Source organism: Triplophysa dalaica, chromosome 20, assembly GCF_015846415.1.
Source record: "Triplophysa dalaica isolate WHDGS20190420 chromosome 20, ASM1584641v1, whole genome shotgun sequence".
In the NCBI taxonomy this organism is placed as follows: Eukaryota; Metazoa; Chordata; class Actinopteri; order Cypriniformes; family Nemacheilidae; genus Triplophysa; species Triplophysa dalaica.
Genome location: NC_079561.1, coordinates 19,803,140 through 19,822,123, shown reverse-complemented (window position 1 = coordinate 19,822,123; position 18,984 = coordinate 19,803,140). Strand labels below are relative to the sequence as shown.

Genomic DNA, 18,984 nt, shown 5'->3' with positions numbered 1-18,984 from the left:
CACATTTATTTGCCTATACGGGAATCCAAAACAGTTACTCAATAAAAACTGTAAATGTGATATCTGCTAATCATCAGTAGTCCACAACTGTAGTAAAATTGCGAGACTATTTTGAACCATCAGTACTAAAGTATACAACAGTATTTTCTGCAACTATACTCTTGTACATGTCAGGAACGTGTATTAAATCTAAAGTTTTTTTGATCTAAATTTGTGTTATCTAAAATTTAAGTGTCTAAATACTTTATGTCTAATGTTTAAATAATGTATGTCATATTTATTCAAATGTAATCATACTCTTATCTAATCTGTGCTTCAGACTCAATTCTCGCGATGCTTTGACGTCATACACCGATCAGTCTGCATGAAGTCTGTTTCTAGGATGACCAGCAGGTGGCGGTGTTGCTCTAAACTGAGGTGTTTAGACACAAATTAACACAAATAATCCACATCAATATAAATAAGGTTATGAACATTTAACAAACAATCATTCTGTTGGTGAATTTAATAAGTGATAAATTCTATATGTCTGTGAAGGAGGCCACAGAGAGAGACTCCTCAGAATATCAGTTCACTCACGAGCGGATCGCACGCGCTCCAAACTACTCCGATCATCAACGGTAAGAAAACAACATTACATTTATTTTAATCCATTCATTCTTCAATTCAGCTTCTCGTGTTGTTTTTATAAAGACTCAATAACTTTAATGTATGATTTGTGAAGTAAGACTAACTCATTTTCTCTGTGAGTGCTCTGTTAAAACTTTTCTTTAAATTAAAGTTGAGAAAGAGTGTAACGTTGAAAGCTGTTGGAGTTTAAAGTAAGATTTAATGTTGATTCATTTATCTATTTGTCGTTTGTTATGACTGAAGAGTATTGAATGGTAATAAGGTTAACGTACATTATGGAATAAGATTATGATTATGATAATCATTCGGTAAAAAAGTTACGTTGAACTATGTTTTGTGTGTCCGTGTGTAAATATGAAGAATTTGTCAAAAAAATACAGAATTATGATTTCTGTCAGACAATAGATTCCTGTAAATACAGTTAATGTTGCAGTTATGGCATATAAAACTCTAACTGTAATCCATGCACGACACAAATCTTCAAAACAAACATGTGACATGCATTTACATTTAATGGATTTGCTGACACAATCTTCTAACAAATGAGCTTCAGAAACACAAAACAGTTTGAAGTCATTGGTTATATGGTTTTATGGTCAGTCAGTGTGTGTGTGCGTGTGTGTGTGTGTGTGTGTATGTGCGCGCGTGTGTGTGTGTGTGTGTATGTGTGTGTGTGTGTGTGTGTGTTTGGGGGTCTGTGGTCATTTTCATAGTGAACTCTTCAGCAATGACTTTCTTATTTAGTATTTTTGTCTTGACATCCAGTACTTGTGTCAAAAATGATTGATTCAAGATGCATTTTCTTGATGAGCAAAATAAGTTTTTAGACAAAAAATATGAAATTTCAGTGAATTTGTGTTTAAGACTAGCAAAACAATTCTGTTAATGTGGTGACAAAAATAATCTTCAATTAAGGTTTATATTTTTCTGAGACACTAAATTGAAGATCATTTTTTTCTACCCTGTTGGCAGATTTTTTTTGCAAGTTTTAGACACAAATTCAATGAATTGTCTTATTTTTTCTCTTAAAATAAGACTTATTTTGCTCACCATGAAAATGCATCTTGATTCAATATTTTTTTTACATGAGTACTGGATGTCGAGACAAAAATACTAAATAAGAAAGTCATTTTTTGCAGTGTGGCTGAAGAGTTCACTATGAAAATGACCACAGACCCCCGAACACACAAGACTTATTTTCTTAGGTGATTTTGCTCATCAAGAAAATGCATCTTAATTCAAGAACTTTTTGACATGTAGGAAAACAAGACAAAAATACTACGCAAGAAAGTCCTTTTTTGCAGTGCATGTCCACTTTCAAGGGCTCTAAAGCAGTGTCACAGGTGTCTACGGGCACAGTCCCCAGTCTGCAGTTCTGTGTCCAGACGCATCTGTTTGCTGTATTAACAGAATGTGTGTTTTAGATCTTCGCATGGATTAAAAACTGCTCAACTGCTGTCAATAATGTGAAGGGTGTTTGAATCTCAGGGTGTGATGGGTGTTAGGATGTTGTGTTTCCAGTGCACAGGGGTAGTGTGCACACCCAATGCTTACTGGTCAAAACCCTCCTCTTATAATCTGTCTTCAGTAATATATGTAGTTGTACAAACGCTGTGTTTGTTGAGACCCCTTTAGCCTCAATGAGATTCATTGGTGACGCGACAACAGAAGAACTCCATGTAGGGAGATTTTGCCATCTCGCACGTTCCCTGTTTGAACAGGAAGAGTTTTGGCTCAAGAGATCATGTCTGAAGAGAATACGCCATCCTGCAAAACCAGGAGGGATTTCCAGTCCAGATCTGAGACAGACGTATGGTCTGCTGTATTAACGTTAAGCTTCAAAATCTAAATATTAATTTGTTTACTCACCCTGGAGTCCGTAGAAACAGGTTTTCATCATCTGTGAAACTTGAAGAGATGTACACTTCTCCATATGTAAGTACATGCTAGATGTGTACCTCACTCACACACACAGGTTGAGAGAAAGTATTCATTTAAGAGCAGATTGATGATGATGATGTCATCCATCCTTTAAACACGTGGAAGTGTCAGATTTTAAATTCAGTTTGTGTGTAAATGCAGAATAGTTTTCGATACAGGTAATGTTTGTGTGCATGTTTGTGTGTGTGTCTGTCGTGCCTGTGCGTTCGTGTTTGCGTGCATGCGTCCCTCGGTGGTCTGAGTAGAGATGTTTGGTTCTTTTCCAACTGTACACTGTTATTTTTGGATTCAGTCATGGAAAAATAAGAAAGCTTACATTACACCACAGAAACACACACAATAATGTTGTGTTATTAATACACAACGTGAGCGCAAACACACAGATCCCTAACAGAAAACGTTTAGCATTTTTCCAGTAAAACACACACAGACACACAGAGAGAGCCCAGAGCTGTGATTGGTTTGATGTGAGGTGTATCAGGGTCTGTTTTGGGTTTTTGGGGGTTTGTGTAGGTGTTACAATGGTTTATTTTTAGCCTCATGTAACTGGGCATGCAGGACGGATACTCACAGGAAATCAGGCCTCTCTCCTGCATCTTCTACTTCCTGTTACTCCTCACAGAAATAACTTTCACCATGAAGAACCAGCCAATGTGTGTGACGTTTACACGTTGAAGGTCTCATGAAGTCATGTGTACTTAAAACAGTCATCAAGAATCATTCCAGGTGTTTTGCTACCGTCAACTTTACATTGTGTAGCTGGAGTTAAACCACAGTGACACACTGTCTGTGACAGCTCACTGCTGAACATCCTGGAATGTTTGTCAGATGATGTTTCCCATGTCTACTCCTGACCTCAGACAGAACACACTAGAGCTCATGGGAAAACATTCATACTACACATTCACTAATACACAACCTTCTTACACACACACACGCGCACACACACAAAAATCTTACTTATTCACAAATACACAACATTCTTACACATCTTACACACACAAAATAACATGTTACATACCCACAAATACACAACATTCTTATACAGAAACATCTTACACACACATGCACACACAAAAAAACATCTTACATACTCACAAATGCACAACATTCTTACACACACACAAACATCTTAAACACATACAAACAAACATCATACAACCTCACAAATACACAACATGCACACACACACACACACACACGCACAGACACCCACAATGATTATTGTTTCTGGATTTATTGGATTCATTTGTCAGCTGAAGTTATTCTATTGTGTGTACTGTTATTCTGTGTGGCCGTGGGTCTCTGACCTCTGTGTTTATAGAATGTGGGTGACATCCTGTCAGAAAAATAAACAAGCGTGTTCTTGTGATTGTCGGAGTGGAATTCCACTCAACCGTCTCCACACTTGAACTTAAAACACTGAAACTCAGAAAGCACAGACTCAGTAATATCAACACACTTCTCATCATTCTTTGAGCCCAGAACACAGATGCTCTCTAGCGCCTCCTGTCTACCGGCAAAATGAGCAGAAGTCAGTCACTGCTGCTGCTGTTCATACACCTGCTGACGGCACAGGTGAGATTATGTCAAAACACTGAGAAACTCACATGCTAAGAATCAATATTAGTAGTTATCATTATAACTCGTCTCATATGATTTGAGAAAAATAAAACACTGGACATGAGCAAATAGACAATAGCAAAACTTCTCAATACAAATTCAGAATGATTTGTTTAATTCTGCTGATGACTTGTCAAAATCATGATTGTCTTTATCAGAAATTAATCTACTGGATTGTTCAGATCTTGTGTTGTTTATTTCTGTGTTTCAGGTGTGTCACTGTGACAATGTGTTTATCACAGCGAGGATGTCAACAGAGCCGGTGACAGATATCCCAGCATCCGGACAGGATCTGGGAGTATCACGTGAGCAAATCCTCTCTGCTCAGTTTGAGTGTTACCTTAAAATACTGCAGGACCCTTCACGTACTGAACCAGGTGAGAGACAACTTGTATTGTGGTCTGTAAGGTTTGTACGGATGACAATCAATGACATTTTCTTTAGGAAATGTAAAAATATTCATATGTTTGTCCTGTTGAGCTCTGCGCACTAAACCTTGTCTCCGCTGGACATTTTACGGACTTGTTGTTCAGTTTAGTGGTTAAAGGGGTGATTTCAGGATGTTGTTAATGGTTAAGAGCACACAAACATTAATTCCAGCAAAACGTATTTTTAATCATGAGAAAAAATCTCCCACAAGAATGAAAAGAACACAAGTAAATGAGAATGTGTGTGCCGTTAAAAGACAGGAAGAGATTTTGAGGACCGCTGGGTTTGTTGTACGTTTCCTTACATTGTACACAAAGATCTGCTCTGAGGAAACTTGTTTAAACAAATGAAAAGAAACGTCTTGGGTTACTTGGCTGTTACCATGTTCCCTGAAAAGCGGGAACGAGATGCTGCGTTTCAAACGCTATGGGAACGAGAATACCAACGCCGCCGCACTGGAAGTGTCTGGACTCCCGAGGTTGTGTGACGTGTGTGCACAATCCGAGAGGAGGCCTCAGATAGGACTCTGGGATGTAGACTCCTGGACACGTGAGCCGGGAGTGGCATGGACATCCAGACTATAAAATCTAACAAATGTGTGCGGAGAGGACCAGCCCGCCGCATCACACACTTGCTGCAAGGGGACACCTCTTGCTAAGGCCATAGAAGATGAAACCCCCTTGTGGAATGAGCTCTGACTCCTAGAGGTGAAGCTTGACCGCGCGCCTCATAGGCCAGAGCAATAGCATCCCTCACCCAATGTGATATTGTTTGCTTGGTTGCAGCCGCCCCTTTGTTGCGGCCCCCATAGCATATAAAAAGTTGCTCTGATTTACCCCACTGGCTAGTGCGGTGGACGCAAGTCTGAAGAGCACGTACCGGACACAGTAGGTGTAATCGTTCATGCTCCGACATCATGAACGGCTGAGGACAAAAGGCCTTAAGAATAACTGGATGCATGGTGGAGAACGGAACTTTAGGAAGATAACTCGGGTGAGGATGAGGTGAGCTTTGACCATCCCAGGGGCAAAATTTGAACAGGACGGCGAAGTCGAGAGCGCCGGCAAATCTCAGATTCTCTTAAGAGAGGTGATTGCCATTAGAAAAACAACTTTAAAGGTCAGAAGCCTGACAGGCGTTGACTCCATAGGTTCGAAGGGGGCGCTAACTAGACCCTCGAGCACTGTCGCTAAGTCCCACTTAGGGACTGTCCTTCTAGAAGCAGGCATCAGCCGCCTCGCTCAACGAATAAAGCGGGCAACTAAAGTGTGCTTTCCCACAGAAACCCCATCAATCAGGGTGTGGCAGGCCGAAATGGCGGCCACGTAAACCCTGAGAGTACCGGGGCTTATCCCTGAGGACAGTTACTCTTGCAGAAATTCCAACAGTGAAACGATCTGGCAGTGAATTGGGTCTGCATGGTGTGCAAGGAACCATCTGTCAAAAACGCTCCATCTAAGGGCGTAGCACCTTCTAGTGGATGGAGCCCTAGCACTTAGAATAGTCTCTACTACATCAGGCGGGAGCCCAGTGCCTCTCAGCTGGTGCCCTTCAGGGGCCAGACATGGAGGTTCCAGAGCTCGGGACGAGGATGAAACACTGTCCCCTGTGCCTGAGATAAAAGATCTCTCCTGACTGGGATCGCCCAAGGAGAAATGTCTAGGAGGGATACTAGGTCCAAGAACCAGATTCTGGTTGGCCAACGGGGAGCTATCAATAAGAGGCGAGACCCCTGTTGACGGACCTTCGCCAGGACTCCCGGGAGCAGAGCTGTCGGAGGAAATGCGTAAGGAACGCAGTCTGGGCCACGTATGGGCCATCGCGTCCAGACCCAGGGGAGCTGGATGAGTCAGAGAGGAGTAGAGGGGACATTGTGCTGTCTCCTGCGTAGAAAAGAGGTCAACCTCTGGTTCGTAAAATCTTTCCCAGATTTTTTTGACTACTTCGGGGTGGAGTTTCCATTCCCTGTTTGTCACAGCTTGTCTGGAAAGTAAGTCTGCTCCCTTATTCATATGCCCCGGGATGTGAATTGCTCTGAGGGACAGAAATTTGCCCTCTGCCCAGGGCAAAATCTGCCGGGCCAATTTGTTCAGGTGGCGCTGAAGTGTTGTCCAACCGCACTAGGACATGGTAGCCTCGTAACTGCCGGAGGAAGTATTTCAGGGCCCGAAATACAGCCATCATTTCCAGGCAATTGGAAATGACCTCTCCAGATCCCTTGGGCTAGACGGGCATTTAAGACCGCCGCCCAACCCATGAGGGATGCGTCTGTCGTTAGCATCTTGCGACGACAACACGGACCGAGAGTGGGACCTAAAGTCAGAAACCGAGGTCTGAACCACATAGAAGGGGTGCGAAGCCCCTGGCGCGTCACCCTTATATACCTCTGGGTGTTGGCCCTTGGATGAAACCCCCTGACTCTGAGCCACAACTGAAAGGGTCTTATATGCAGGAGGCCCAGAGGTATCACTGTGGAAGCCGCCGCCATGAGACCTAGAACTCTCTGAAAGTAATGATTTGTCACTTTCTGGCCTAACCTGATGCTCCTCAGGGTGTTTTGGACGGACTCTACACGTGCAGGAGACAGTTGTGCCTGCATTTCGATCGAGTCCCATTTGACCCCAAGATTTTGCCCAGGGGAAAGAACGCTCTTTTTGAAGTTGAGTCTCAACCCTAGAGCTTTGATATGAGCTAGGACGAAATCCCGATGTCGAAGCGCTAGCTCTCGAGACTGAACTAAAATCAGCCAGTCGTCTCTCTAATTCAAAATGCGGATGTCCCGGAGTTGCAAAGGAGACAGAGCTGCATCCATGCATTTTGTGTACGTGCGTGGTGACAAGGCTAGGCCGAATGGAAGAACCTGATACTGGTAAGCTTCACCCCTGAAAGCGAACCTCAGGAATCTTCTGTGTTGTGGCAAGATCTCTATGTGAAAGTATGCTCCTTTGAGATCGATCGTCACGAGCCAGTCGTGACACTGAATTTGAGACACAATCATCTTGATTGTCAACATTTTGAACTTGAGTGTCTTCAAGTAGCGGTTTAATCCGCAAAGATCTAGAATTGGACGCAACCCCCCATCCTTCGTGGGGACTAGAAAATACCGGCTGTAATAGCCTGACTATCTGTCTGATAGGGGAACATGTTCTATGGCCCCTTTGTCCAGCAGAGCTTGTAATTCTTGTGTCAACAGATTCACTCACTCTGGTTGCACGGAAGTGCGAGATGCGAGGTGGTGGTCTAGTGGGTTAAACCACTGAACTGGTAAATCAAAGGTTGCTGGTTCGATCCCAGCAGCCACCACCAGTGTGTCCTTGAGCAAGACACTTTACTCCATGTTGCTCCAGGGGGATTGTCCCTGTAATAAGTGCACTGTAAGTCGCTTTGGATAAAAGTGTCTGCCAAATGACTAAATTAAATTAAAATTAAATGAAATTAATTAAAATTAAGTGGAGACCACGCCGTTGAATCGCGGAGGGCGATATGCAAATGGAATTCTGTAGCCTTTGGTTTCAGTCCTTTCTACCCATGGAGAGATACCTGGGAGTAGTTTCCACGCTGCCAGATTCTCTGAAAGGGGTATCAATGTCGACACTTCGTCCTGTTGGGGGGATTTTTGAGACCGCTAATCCCCGAAAGGCTGGTAGCTGCGGGGATTGCAAAGCGGCCCTGTGAGGGTATCAAAGAGGAGCCTCTTGTTTCTCTTGGAATTTTGGGCACATCTCCAAACGGTCCGGAAGGCGAGATCGAGGCATCAAGGAGAAAGGCTCTGTCCCTGTCCTTGATGCCTGTGAGGTTCAACCACAGGTGCCTCTCCGCAGTAACCAAAGCAACCATAGATCGCCAGTGCTGACATCATCCAGTAGGTCAGCCTGGTATGCCTGCAGAACCGCCAAGGTGTGCAGGGCAGCACCAGCCTGACCCGCTGCCTGAAAAGCCTTTCCCACCAGCGCAGATGTGACTCTGCAAGGCTTGGTGGGAAGAGAAGGCTTTTTCAGGGATGACGACATTCCAGGGGAGAGATAGGTACCGTCTCTTCCACCTTGGGCATCGACATGTATCCCTGTGTCTTCGCACCAACGACGGTCGAGTAAATCGACGTCGATGGCACAAAAACACTGGAGGAATGAGGTTTCTGCCATGAGCGAGATAGCTCGCCGTGGAGATCCTCAAAGAAAGGGAGGGCCCGATTTTGGGGCTCCTCCCTCTGGCCACCCGGAGAGGTCGAAATCGGAGAGGATCCTCTCACAGGGAGGAACACATCTCCGATCCAAACCAGTCATGGTTTTATTAAATTTTCCTTATTCTTACACTAGGCTAAGTAACTCAGAGAGTGCTTGGTCACTAGTGTTGGAATCTAGGTAATATCTTCTTTTTTTTTTAAGTGAAAACAACAACAGAGGGTGACTTCTCCCTCACAACACATGCACACACAAAGCGGTCCTTGAAGACAAAAGAACCTGATGACGCGTCCGCATTCACACGTATTTATAACCGGCAGGTGCGGGTGTAATTAGCCACGTCACCTGCCAAGGTTATTTAAAGCCAAAATAATTTTTGCCGTGTTTGACACACGTGCTTCACAACCGGTCGAACAAAGACTGTTCTCCCATAGCGTTTGAAACGCAGCATCGAGTGTAGCTTTTGAAAGGGAAAATAATTATAGTAATACAGTAAAATGAAATAAAGTGTGATGTATGTAGTGCAACTTAAAGTGCTTTATAATATATGTAAAAATATAAAAACAGAAATAGAGTATAGTTTAAACAAAGCAAAATATGCATATAAGTAGCAGAATAAAGGTATATAATAATATAATATTTTGTAGATATATTGGACACATCAGGACAGGACAGATTGAATGTTTTCTCTTGTGTTGTAACAGACAGACACATCCTTTGGGTTTCCTAACAGATACGGCAGTTTCTCATCGTTTGACTTTCCAACGTCTGGTGTATGGAGTTGATTTTTCCATATAACACTGTCCGTATATCCCTGTATTTTGTGCATTCTGTTAAAGAGGCCCTAACACACAGGGCTTCTGCCAATCTCATATTAATCTTGAGTACCTATAGAGTAGTATTGTATATGTCGTATCTTCGAAGTGAATTTAGTCAGTCTGGTCAGTCCTCCTGTGTCCCTGGACGATCAATTTTTGATAATATTCATTTGATAAGAGATATTTTTGATGTTTCTAAAATAATGGGTTTAGAAATGGGTTTGATTTCCTTAGACCAAGAGAAAGAGTTTGATTGTGTAGAGCATGACTATGTGTGGAAAACTCTACAAGCATTTGGCTTTAGTTCTGATTTTATTGGATATAAAAACTTTTATACAAGGACATTGAGAGTGTATTGAGAGTTAACGGTGGCTTGTGTGCTCCTTTTACAGTGTGTCGAGGGGTAAGACAGGGCTGTTCTCTGTCTGGGATACTTTACACATTGGCAATTGAACCACTTTTAATTAAATTGAGAAGTGTTTTAGAAGTGGTATCTGTACAAGCATGGAAAAACACTCTATGTTTATCAGCATATGGTGTTGATGTTGTCATAATATTTTACAAGCAAAAGATGTTGACACGTTATTAAAAACATTGAGGGATTTTGAAATCATCTTCGACTAGAGTTAACTTGGGTAAAAGTGAAGCAGTGTTAGTAGAAAAGTGGGTCGCCAACTCTCCCAATGGTTTTAAATATTTAGGAGTGTTTTTAGGAGATGAAATGATCGTTCAGAAAAATTGGGAGGGAATAGTTGAAAAACTTGAAGGTCGTTTAATGAAATGGAAATGGATTGTAAAGAGTTTATCATATAGAGAACGTGCCCTCATTATTAATAATCTGGGGGCCTCTTCTTTATGGCCTCTTTTACTATGACACCGACTGGATTGTATTGATCCACCTGCTTATTTACTTGGGAAGTAAATTAATTTTATAATTTTTTTGTGGGATAAAGTACATTGGGTGCCCCACAATGCATTGTATTTATCAAAGGAAGGACAAGGACTTGTGCATCTACAAAGAAGGACTACAGCTTTGTGATTGCAGCTTGTACAGCGATCCCTTACTGGCTCAGAGAACTGAAGTTAGTGGCCAGCATGATTTTAAAGACTGCTACAGGACTATGCTTGGATAAATCTTTGTTTTTGTTGGATCCCAAAAAAATCATCACATCCAGGATGCCAGAGTTTTAGAAGAATCTTTTTAAAGTATGGGACCTCTTTAAGGTAAAAAGCACTTTGTAATCAGGTTCAAGGTTTATGGAAGAAAGGAGGCAGGGTCGGCTCGGGCTGGAAGACAAGAATCTTTTATTCTGTTCCGTTTAACACAAACGTAGTGCCACTGCGCTTAACAATACTCATTAACTCAGAATGTCAAATATCACACTGCTTTTCCGGAGCTCTGTCCGTGAGATTCCTTTCAGCTCCTTTGTTATCTCGGTTGTGTCTTCCAGCCTGTCTCTCTCTCGATCTCCTCTGAATCCTGCCAACCTTTAAGCGGTCTCCTCACCAATCACTGTAATGAGATGCCGTGTCTCTCCTCCCCGGTGCAGATGTCACTAAACCACGCCCCCCTTGCCACAAACTTTTTCTATGTCATCTTTATTCTGGCTGTTGAAGGAACCCCTGATCTATGGATCATGTTTGGACAGTTTGAGTGCATATGGGACAAAGAAAGCATCTTTCATTAAATCTAAGATTTGAACTGATGGATGTTTAGTCAATGTGGCTTGCCAATGTTCTGGAAAAGCTGAGGATGTAGCTGTTCTTTTAGGAGGGAAATCCATTCGAATCATTACACAAGTACTGAAGAAATTACAATCTGTTTTTACAACAGAAGAATCACAAATGCTTCAAGGTTACAATGAAGAGGAATCATCCCTCATGAGAAGGACCAGTTGTTTCCTAATCTGGTTCTGTCACAAAATATGGTTGATTGTACAGGGTTTGGAAATCTTAAAAGGTGACATATATGGATTTGAATGAGATTAATCGTAAACTGCTGTATAAAGCTTGTGTAAAAGGGACTACATTAAAGATTTGACACACTGTGGCGTACTGTTTTTAAGTTGAGTAATAGTATTAGACTGGAGATCACTTTACAAGCCACCGTTTAGTAAAAGAGCTGGAGATCTAAAATGCATCTGCATGGTATTACTGTTATTTCTGTTTTAAATCCAGATGTTAGCAATGAATGTCCTTTTTGTTTTCGAAGAGATACCGTTTTTCACACCATTTTATATTGTTCAAGACTTAAACCTTTATTTGATGGTTTTCAAAATCTTTTAAAGGATGAATGTCAATTGCTACATTTTATTTGGGGAAAAGCCAAAATGGCCATCTACATTAGCAGAAGAGATAAGATTGAGCAAAGTATTGATTATAATGTTGAAATGGTGTGTGCACCTATGATTAAATCAAGATTTTAATTGATTTTTGTTTTCACAAAGCTTTGGATTCCTCACATATTTTTGAAAGAATATGGTGTCATAGAGGAGCTTTGTGTTCTGTAATTGAAAAATAATTTTACTTTACACACTTTTTAAAATAGTATACATTTATTTATAGATTTGATCTAACTAACTCTTTTTGTGAAATAAAGAGGATTGAAAATTCCAAAAACTCTCTCTCTCTCTCTCTCTCTCTCTCTCTCTCCTCTACAGTCATCTGTCATTGAAGGCTTGAATGTGATTATACATTTTTGTATAATCTTGCAGACTACACAAGTGTATGTATTCAGCACTCACACAGTTGTTTATGTCGCCCCCTGCAGGACCGTACTGTAACCGCACATGGGATGGCTGGTTGTGTTGGGGAGACTCCGCCCCTGGCACTTCTGTACAGCTCTGCCCCTCTTACTACCATGATTTCGATCCATCAGGTAATGCTGTAAGACTTCATACACGTGCTCACAAATACACACACACACACACACACACACACACACACACACGTGCAGTGAGTTACTGGTGTGCTCTTATAACCTTATGCATTTCATTCATTTAGAAAAAGTGACCAAAGTGTGTAACTCAGACGGCCACTGGTTCCGACATCCAGAGAGCAACCGATTGTGGTCCAATTACACCCAGTGTTCAGCATACACAGAGCAGAAGCGCAAGGTCTTCAGCTTCATTCAGAAATATCTACTGTTTCACAGTCCTGTTGTCTTTAGATAACGTGTGTTTCTGCTGTTCTTCTGCAGCTCACGTTTGTCAGTTTTTACCTTGCTGTGTTGGGCCACGTCCTATCCATCATCTCACTCCTCATCTCCATGTGTATCTTCTCCTATTTCAAGTATGTCATTAAACTCATCACAGATTCTCACCTGCAGATGTTTGTTTGATTCTCCTGGCTGCTATCTGAGGCCGTGTCCAAATACCTCCACTTGCTGTCTTGGCCACTTCAGGGCGCGTGCAGGAAATAAGAGCGCAAGTGTGACCAATGTCTCAAAAATCCCAAAGTGCAGTGTGTTTAACGCACACTAAACCCACACTAGCTTGCCAACATGCATAACTAAATGCCAAAATGCATCATGTTCTGGATATATCATCATACTTTTTGCTCGGGTCTCGCGTGATGTTGTGGAAAGCTTTCCAGTGTATGCTATTCTACTACTTTTTAAAGTTATATCTTCACTTAATCTATGTTTGGCTAACGTGTTTTTCTTTTGTTTTTGCTTTTTTGGGTACAGCTGCTTTGATACAATATAAATATTGACTAGACTATATAATTAATTAGATATCACATATAATTTCTTAGTAAAACGTAGGTTGAACGTTTTATTGGTGAAAAACTTAGATACCCCACATTAATTAACGTTTGCACTTGCTAAGTGTGTCCCATAGGGTTAGAAACACTACATGCTGACTTGGGATCTTCATGCCCACTAGAACACTTGGGCCAAAAACAGGAAATACATCATGAAAGTAGTCAAGTGGTCAAGTGCAAAGACCGCAAGTGGGGGTATTTGGACGCAACCTAAGTGAACTGATGGTGTTTGATTCACCTGTCTGATGAACTGATGGTGTTTAATTCACCTGTGTGCTATCTGAGTGAACAGATGGTGTTTGTGTGCGCAGATGTTTGAGCTGTCAGCGCATCACTCTTCACAAAAACATGTTCACTTCATTCATCCTCAATTCAGTCGCCACCATCGGATGGCTTCACGTGGTCACTGGAAAACAGCAGCAGAAAACTCACTTTGTAAGTGAAGATAATCGGATTAATTCATGCAGAACGTATTTCACCGTGTTGACATGACTGTGTGTTCAGGCTCAGATTGGTTGTAAGATTCTGGCCAGTATAATCCATTACACGTCCTGTTCCAATTACTTCTGGATGCTGTGTGAGGGAATCTATCTGCACACGCTCATCATCGTGGCTGTGTTTGTAGGAGAACAGCAGCTGGGCTGGTACTACCTCCTCGGGTGGGGTGAGTGAGATTGCGTTAATCACAGAGACTCACGATTCGTCAAAACACATCTGATGTCATGACATTCATCTTTGAGTCCAGCTATGTTTCAGTGTGTTGGATAAGAGTGAAGAAAATTTCTTATGTTTTTGTGCTGTTTATTCATCCTCACTTTTTAAATCCCGTCTGTCTATATTTACGCTATAATGTGGGTCAGACCAAATTATACTTTGAAAATATTGAAGCACTGTTAACAGACAGCAGGTAAAGCCACATGCTTGATACTTCTGCTCCTAAAGGAATATTTCACCCAATGACTTAAGTCATTTTTCTTCGTACTATGGAAAGTCAATTATTCCTCATTTCTTGTTATTTATAGAATCATTATTATTTGAGAAAGCAATTTGAAAACTTGAATTATTCAGTTGATAAAACAAGCTTACAGTAGTGTAGTGATGTGGGTCTTTTTCAATAGAAACACTGTCATTATTTCTTCCCGTATTGCAGGCTTTCCAGTGATTCCTGCTGTCGTACACGCTGTGGCACGTCTGCACTTCCACGATGACAAGTAAACCTGGACCGATTTCATTTCTCGCTTCAGTTTGAGCTGTTAAAGGTTTTCAGGTGTTTTCAGGTTTTCTTGTGCTGTGTTTGACAGTTGTTGGGTCATTAACACAAACCTGCTGTACATCACACACGGACCCATTCATGTGGCTCTGCTGGTGGGTTTCGTCCTCTCGCCTGCAGTCACACAATCACGCAAGTTGAAATTGGATCTGTCTGTGTGTTTTTCTACATGTACACATGACCGGATGTCTCTGTCCACCCTCCCTCAGGTCAATCTCTTCTTTCTTCTCAACATTGTGAGGGTGTTGATCACTAAACTGCGGGTCACTCATCGGACCGAGACCAACGTGTACATGAAGGCTGTGAGAGCCACGATCATTCTGGTGCCCCTGCTGGGAGCTCAGTTCATCCTGGTGCCCATGCAGCCCAGTGGACGCGTCTCACTGGCCGTCTACGAGTTATTCATGAACATCTTTACACATTTTCAGGTCGGTGTGAGAGGATTTATGCACACATTAAATAACATCACTGTACATGTGTGATATCAGAGAGATTCTGTGTATTCATGAAACATGTTTATGTGTCTGCAGGGGCTCCTGGTTGCTATAATGTTCTGCTTCTGTAATGGAGAGGTACAGTACTCCACCACTTCTGTTTTAATGATCAAACGGACAAAAAACTCTACAACGCGTGTTTCCTCTTCCTCTCGTGATGCTTTTTACTGTTAGCTTACTGTATCAATGTTCTTCTCATACTGATCTGAATCAAAGCAACCTCCTCAGGGTGATTTTTAGACCATCTTTCTCTCCAACATCTCTCGGCTGGAAGGTATCTCCATAGATATCCATGAATGTCTCCGCTTAAAGCCTCAGTACCACAGGTCCTAACCATAGGGTCCTAACTCGTCTCTGCTGGAAAGTCTTTGTAATTTTGGCACATGTCCTAGCTCCTGCCTGACTTTTATCCTTCTTCTTATACTTCAAATCCACAGACCCTTTATTTCATGTAATAAATTAGACATGGCTCTTTCTAATAGTCTACAGTTTTTCTTGATCTCTTCCCTGCGTCAATTTGAGAAGACACGTGCTATCTCAGCCGACGGCATCTTTTTGTACTGTGGTGGCCACCGTCGTTTATGGACTGAGAGCTTGGCTGCCATTCTCAAACTCACCGCTAGTGGTCGCTATAAATTCCACTCTAGACCTTTAAAAGTGTCAATCCCATAGAACAGGTGTCAAGCTCAGTTCCTGAAGGGCCGCAGCTCTGCACAGTTTAGCTCCAACCAGCTCTAAACCACAACTGCTTGGAAGTTTCTAGTAATCCTGAAGATGTTGGTTATCTGAATCAGGTGTGTTTGATTAGATGTTGGAGATAAACTGTGCAGAGCTGCGGCCCTACAGGAACTGAGTTTGACACCTGTGCCATAGAATGTTTAAAGGTTTTAATAATTCATTAATGAATTACACATTAATTGAATCTTATACATGTACAATTTCTTTAAATGTGGAAAACAAAAAGTTTTTATCTACAAAAATATCAAATAATTTGAAAAACGTATTTTATAACTCCATATATAAGGTACTAGCAGATGTGTTATCTTTACATAAAATCAAACTTAATGTTAATATCTTTGTGTGTGTGTGTGTGTGTGTGTGTAAAAACATTACGAAGGATGAGAAAATCAGTCATGGACACTTCTTTCTTCCGCTATTTCTTCATTTTTATTCTTCATTAATTTTCTGTCAATAATTTTATGGTAATTTTTCGTCATTTGAGAACATCTAGTAGAACATCCACTTGTTTTTTTCACAATATAAAAATTTAACTCTGTTTAAATTACAAAACATAATGCACAAATCGGGACGCGAAGAATATGAATTTCAGCATTAAAACAATTAAATACACAAATAATTAATTCCCGTGTAAAAATTGTGTAGAGAACACAATTACAAGGTCATTTTTTGTGGTGGTGAGTTATATGTTTTATTATCAACATCTTTACTGCCGTGATGTTTCGTGAGAATGATCCATCTATGTGCTAGTGAGTCACTTCTGTTCTGACTGCAGATTGGCTGTTTAATCTCTTCTAGATGAATAATGAAGATAAACACTAATGGATGAAATACAATAGTAAATGCTGCAAAAATAGATTTCTCTTCCTTAGTTTTATGTTTGAAGTTGATTTATGAAATGTTTGTGGTGTGCAGGTGCAGACTGCTTTCAGACGGAGGTATGCTCAGCACAGCTCTCAGTGGAGACGCAGACGTCTGGTGACGACCGATTCTCACTGTAACTACCACACAAACTCCTCCATCACTGAGAACAGCCGCGTCACCATCGGTCTAGAACAGGAGAATATGCACGTGCTCAACGGACAGAGCAACGGCAGACGACGGTCACAAGGAGAACATGACAGAAGCGTGGAGACGTCTGAAATCTGAACGTTCGTCCAGCCGAAGAAGATCTGTGTTAACCTTACTGACATCTTACTGTTCTCACACATGATCTCACATATCTCGCAGCATCACACACAAACATTTACAAGCGTCTAGATCATGTCACATGATCACAGCTCCTCATCTGAGATGATGTGAAGTTATGCAGATGTATGCGAGTAATCCGGATCATAATGATTTCATGTAAACAGAACTGATGTTTATTCCAGGTGTTAATGATTCTAGATGAACTGTAAACCTGTGTAGTTATCTGTGCATACGTCATATGTCACACTCCTTTATTAGTGTGCATTCTGTTTGTCTGCTCACAAACATTAGTGTGCACATTTAGCAGAGGCTTTTATCCAAAGTGACTGACAGAGAAATTAGGAAACAATAGTGAGATTCACACACTGAAAATGTAGAATATTTAAGCATGGCATCATTTTTTCAGGATAAACTGATCACAAATGTCTCTTTATACTGTAAATAGATCATATATCAACTAGTTTTTTCCTCACGTGTCTTTTTTAATGCATGTATAAATACTGTATGTTTTGTAAATATTGTATTTTTATCTGTTCATGTGTTGAAGGCCATAAGAGAGTCCGGTGATTTCTGCTTTTTGTGACTGTTGGTATAAAATAATATATAGATGTAATAAATATGAAATGTGACACTCAATGAAAGAAACCCCACTGGTTGATTTACATTGCAACAAATATCACAGAATTAAATGATCTTCAAAAATTATATAAAAAACGAGTTTTTTTTTTAAGTATAGTTACATTAAGCTGTTCCTACAATAGATAAACAGTGATGCACATGATCAATATATATCAATCGCATAAAATAATTTAATGGAAAATTATTATTTTAATTTTGGTTGCTTTTCATTTTTTGTCGTCTCTTAGTTGATGCATGTGGAATAGTTTTTGTTATACAATGGGATGTTGAATTGTACATGCAGTTTTCTGACAATAAAGCATTACAAACAATCATTTAATGGAAACGCAGTCATTCTGCGATATTGTTTTAAACGACATTTAGAAAACATCGCCTAAGTTTTGCGCAAATCTGTGATGGAAACTTGACTCATGTTGGGCTCCAGCGGGTTAAGTACCGCTGTTTGTTGTGTAACGTAATGATTCCTAAACGGACATTCTATCGATGCCTTAATACTTCACCCGAAACAGACCATCTGAAGATCTGCACACTGCTGTGAATATTAATTCATAGAGAGCAGAAACACAACAGGATGAAAATATCACTGAAATATTTGTAAAGTTCAACAGCGCAGAACATGCGTGTGGAGAAATCTGACCGCATTACCTGTTATAACCCTTAGATGGCGACAGAAGCCAAGAAACAAAACAACACATTACCAGCAAACGATCATTGACACCGGTTTACACAGTTTTTACCAGGGTGAGCATAGTGTTCTCAAAAATCCCCACATTCACTTGTTAACTCAGGTAAAACTGATGTGATTGTGGTATTAGCAGTTTTATTCTTTTTATTTCTTCTGAGGCTTTACGGCTTCAATGTATCATGTTTTGTAAATATTGTGGTTTTATCGGCTGACAGTATCTCAGCATTAAATCTGTGGTTTGGTTTGATTTAAGATTGGCCTACAATCATGCATGAACTATGTATTACAGAACGTTTATTTCTTTATTTACAGTGCACAAAATCTAAACAACTATTGTCTTGTGAAAACACACCTGCACAGCAAAGAGATGACGTCTTAATGAGCACATCTGTTGTGTGTCTGTTTTCCAGATTGTGTGATTTGTGATGTTGATCTGGTGTTCAGGGGTTTTAGGAGTCATAGGATGCAGGTCATTAAACACAGATTAATAGATCTTTAGATAAACCTCATCATGACTGATCTCTGAATCTCTGATATCATGTGAGATTTTAGAAACAAAACAAGACCCTGTGACACTAAC

General features: G+C 40.9%; 1 protein-coding gene across 1 annotated transcript; it reads left to right on the top strand.

Annotated features, from left to right (window-relative positions):
• Positions 1-414: 414 nt before the first annotated feature.
• calcrl2 (calcitonin receptor-like 2) lies at positions 415-18,033 on the top strand. The gene is made up of 13 exons (XM_056732393.1): positions 415-620; positions 4,057-4,149; positions 4,406-4,571; positions 12,393-12,500; positions 12,626-12,738; positions 12,822-12,913; positions 13,699-13,822; positions 13,892-14,051; positions 14,538-14,598; positions 14,689-14,752; positions 14,867-15,085; positions 15,188-15,229; positions 16,805-18,033. The coding sequence occupies exons 2-13, from the start codon at positions 4,096-4,098 to the stop codon at positions 17,036-17,038; spliced, it is 1,437 nt and encodes a 478-aa protein (XP_056588371.1). The 5' UTR covers positions 415-620; positions 4,057-4,095; the 3' UTR covers positions 17,039-18,033.
• The last annotated feature ends 951 nt before the right edge of the window (positions 18,034-18,984 follow it).